Here is a 4074-nt window from a genome sequence, read left to right as displayed (position 1 = left end):
TGAAATGTATAATTTTGTGAAAAGTTTTAATATTTTATTATTGGAATATCATTTCAATTCAATGGATACATTACATGAATGATCTTATGAAAAGTTCTCATCTTCACTTTTATCAACCATTCATATTATAAGAAATAGGTTAACGTGAACCACTCACTACTTATGAAATATGACTCAGTAAATTCAATTTTAAAATAAATTATAGAATTAAGAAAAATAAAACTGCTAAAATAATAAGACATCAATTGACATTCCATTAAAGATAAAATAAAAAAGACCATTCCATAAAGATCTAAAAATGACCATTCTTAAAATATTAGAAGTTAATTAAAATATAAATATTAATTTATTAAAAAATCAATTAAAATGTAAATAAAATAATGAGAAAAAATTGGTAAACAGATTCTTCCTGGTTAGGTAGGTGTTCATACCTGCAAGTTGACCTTGTTCATGGTGAAAAATATCAATTATTGCAGAAAACAGAAGAAAACGATAGATATCATTGAATTTAAAATCTGGAAGGCCGGCTAATTCACCTTTGTACAAGTTCCCAGAAACCAAGAAGTACGTCGGAGAGGAAAATGATGTGTTTGATCTTGACCCGTTCTTCCTGGCCCATTTTTTCCAATTGAACATTCACATGTCCGTGAATGATTTAGAGTCTTCTTAGATCGGTAACCTCGGTTCCCCCTTTATATTCTCCCCTGTTTTGCCTTCAATTTCTACTACAGAACAGGAAATCCGAAAAAATGGCGATGAGAATGAAAAGCAGCAGTATGAGTAGTTACAGGTTTTCATACTGTCAGATGATGCTGGTGTTAATGGTGATGACGTTGGTACAGATCGGAGCAGCGCAAAGCGATACGAATTCCTGTGTAAATTCGTTAGTGCCCTGCGCAAGTTATTTGAACGCCACAACGAAACCCCCGGATTCGTGCTGCGTTCCTTTACTAAACGTTATCCAGACACAGCAGCAGTGCCTCTGTAACCTCCTCAACAGTAGCATCGTTAAGCAATCGAGTATCAACATCACTCAAGCCCTAAATATTCCTCGCCTCTGCGGTGACACAAACGTCAGTACAGACGCTTGTTCGACCAACGGTATGTGGAATTTATCCTGCCCGAGTCCTTTTTCTTTTCATTTCTTTTGATTTTCTTCTCATCGGGATATTATGTCTGCAATTTCAGCTCCTGCAAATGCGCCTTCGGCTTCTACCACGCCTTCAGGTAAGCATATATAATAACAATTGAAAGCCTTTATTGTTCAGGATGTAAATTTTTTTCTTCTTCTGCGCAATTTTAGACCTTTATTGATCAGGATGTAAATATATTTTTTCTTCTGCACAATTTTAGGCCTTTACTGATCAGGATGATTAGGATGTAAATATATTTTTACTTCTGTACAATTGAAGGCCGGCCTTCATTGATTAGGATGTAAATATATTTATTCTTCTGTACAATTGAAGGCTTTCATTGATCAGGATGTAAATATATGTATTCTTCTGCACAATTGAAGGTCTTTATTGATCAGGATGTTCAGGATGTCAATATATTTATTCTTCTGCACAATTGAAAGTCTTTATTGATCAGGATGTTCAGGATGTAAATATATTTATTCTTCTGCACAATTGAAAGCTTTTATTGATCAGGATAATTAAGATGTAAATATATTTTTTCTTTTGCACAACTGAAGGAGCCTTTATTGATCAGCATGATCAGGATGTAAATATATTTTTTCTTTTGCACAATTAAAGGCCTTTAGTGATCAAGATAATCTGGATTTAAATATGTTTATTCTTCTGCTTTATAATCGTTTGATTTGTGCATTTGAAACATGTAGTACCTGCTGATACCGGCGACAGTAGCGGCATAGGCGCAACTTCTTTGCAAATATTTTTGCCTCTTCTGGCTGTCTTTTTTCTTGGCGTGTTCAAATCATTTCCCTGAATCTTTCAACAGTGGCGGCAGCAGAAGATTTACATCTTGTTTTCCATTTCTTCTTGTCATCAGAAGGCTTTGAGTTTTATAGGCTAGGTATTTCTTTAAGATTATACATGAAATTTGTTGATGTTACATTTTCATTCAATTCCTCTCTGTAATTGAAATAGTTAAACATCCTCTGGTCTTGGAAGAAAAAAAATTGTTCCCTCAGATGACGGACAAACTCCATGCTTATTTTTCTCTCACCCCTTCTGCCATGCAAGGCCGACCTAGAAAAATAACCCAGAGATAGTACCAGCTGCCTTGCCCTCAGAGGTTTCGTGCATGTGTTTTGCTTTTAGTAAGCCATTTCATGGAGGATCTTTAGGATCTACAGAGAGTTGATAAGGAAAAAATTATTATTGAATAAATTGAATTTTTTTCGTAAATACGATTTTTATTTATTCTCAAAATTTTAGTTTATGTAGATTTAGATGTTTGGAAAATCATGACACCATCAATATATTAAAAATTTTAAGTTTATGAAACATTCGGTATGAAGTTTTTGGTTTTTTTTTTAATTAGATTTCATGGAAGCATACAAGTAGCTATCATAGCTAATTGTTTATTTATATGGTATATCAGATATCAGATTTTGATAAGTTGTTTTTGTTGTTTCTTTATGTCATTATTTATAGTTATTATTTTGGCTTCCTAGTAGTAACAAATAACAATGCACTCTTGAGATTTCATTATGAGTGCAAGGGTCAAAAAGTACACATTTCAAAGTGTCTTCTGAAATTTATTAATGGGCTTTTAGCTACTTAGTTTTTAGTTTTTTTTAAATTAGTCATTGGGGGTTTGGATGTGCAAGAAGTCAACCATTGGTAGCTGGTACTCTTCCCCTAATTGAGTTGTGTTATGGTTTGATATGAATCTATTTTCTATATTCATATTTAATTAGTGTATGATAATGTTGTACTCTTTGAATATTTTGAATTAGATTTTAGTTAGAGTTCTGATAACATTATTGAACAATAGTTGATATATTATTGTTAATATAATTTTTTAATAATTTTAAATTATATAACTTTATGATTGTATAATTTTTATTTTTTTTTAAATCTACTTTACTCTTAATTAATTAACAATGTTTTACATAAGATAAACCAAAAACATTCAATAGATATATTAGAAACCCTAAAACAAAAAAGAAAAAAGAAATTCAAATACCATCAAGCACAAATAATGCTAATTTAAAGTTTGGTAATTCATATTATACTGCTATTTCTTAGTGTATGTACACTCTCATATGTATTTGTTGTGAATCATTAATTTCGTGAGAATAAGTAAGTTATTTAAAAAACACTCGTGTGGACAAGAAGTTTTTTCAAAATTTGTGTTTTTTAAGTATAGGATTGCTAGAGATTAGTGGAACATTATAATTGGTAGAATGAATGCTTAGAATGGGAACATTTTAAAGCAAAAGAGTCTTCATATGTCATGTTTCAGCTAATAATCAATTGCATTTGTATGCTTTGATATTAGCATATAGAAATTCATCATCGAGAATATTTGTATTGAATAGTTAATTGTGTGTATTCAATTAATGTATTTTTAAAATATTAACAATAAATAAGTTTTTTAATGTGGGGTCTTGTGATTTAAATATGTTTAATTTTTCGTATAGTTTAAATAATAATATAATTTTAGTATGGAATGTGTATCTCATTTTATGAGACATTGGTTAGTTTAATCATTATGTTATAAGTTGGATTTTATGAAAAGTTGTTTTCTTGTATGATGGTTTTAAGTAGTTTCACACAACAAATGGTTTATATAAATTAATGTAAAAAATTTTAATATCAATCTTGACATATAAATTAATGAGAATTTATTGACATGATTTTATAATATAGTTTATTATTAATTTTGTTTCAAATATAATATCAAAGACTTCAATGAAAATGGATTGTGAAGAAATGAAAGGAACTTGAATCCAAGGTTTTTTAAGACGAGGTTCAAAATAAGTTGAACTAAAAATAGAAAACTTTAAAGAAAATGAAAAGGTATTTATTCTATTATTGCATTGAAGGTGTCAATTACAAGTTGAAGCGGTGTGCAAAATAAATCTCCTAAGGTGCATGAATCAAA

The 4074-nt window shown here is 30.1% G+C and overlaps 1 protein-coding gene across 1 annotated transcript; it reads left to right on the top strand.

Annotated features, from left to right (window-relative positions):
* The first annotated feature begins 487 nt into the window (after nucleotides 1-487).
* On the top strand, nucleotides 488-2369 carry LOC131033333 (non-specific lipid transfer protein GPI-anchored 3). The gene is made up of 3 exons (XM_057964542.2): nucleotides 488-1101; nucleotides 1189-1227; nucleotides 1841-2369. Exons 1-3 carry the CDS (start codon nucleotides 750-752, stop codon nucleotides 1945-1947), a joined length of 498 nt encoding a protein of 165 aa, XP_057820525.2. The 5' UTR covers nucleotides 488-749; the 3' UTR covers nucleotides 1948-2369.
* Nucleotides 2370-4074: the final 1705 nt, after the last annotated feature.

Source organism: Cryptomeria japonica, chromosome 10 (assembly GCF_030272615.1).
Source record: "Cryptomeria japonica chromosome 10, Sugi_1.0, whole genome shotgun sequence".
Classification (NCBI taxonomy): domain Eukaryota; kingdom Viridiplantae; phylum Streptophyta; class Pinopsida; order Cupressales; family Cupressaceae; genus Cryptomeria; species Cryptomeria japonica.
Note: the sequence above shows the minus strand (reverse complement) of the source record. Positions and strands in the feature narration are given on the sequence as shown.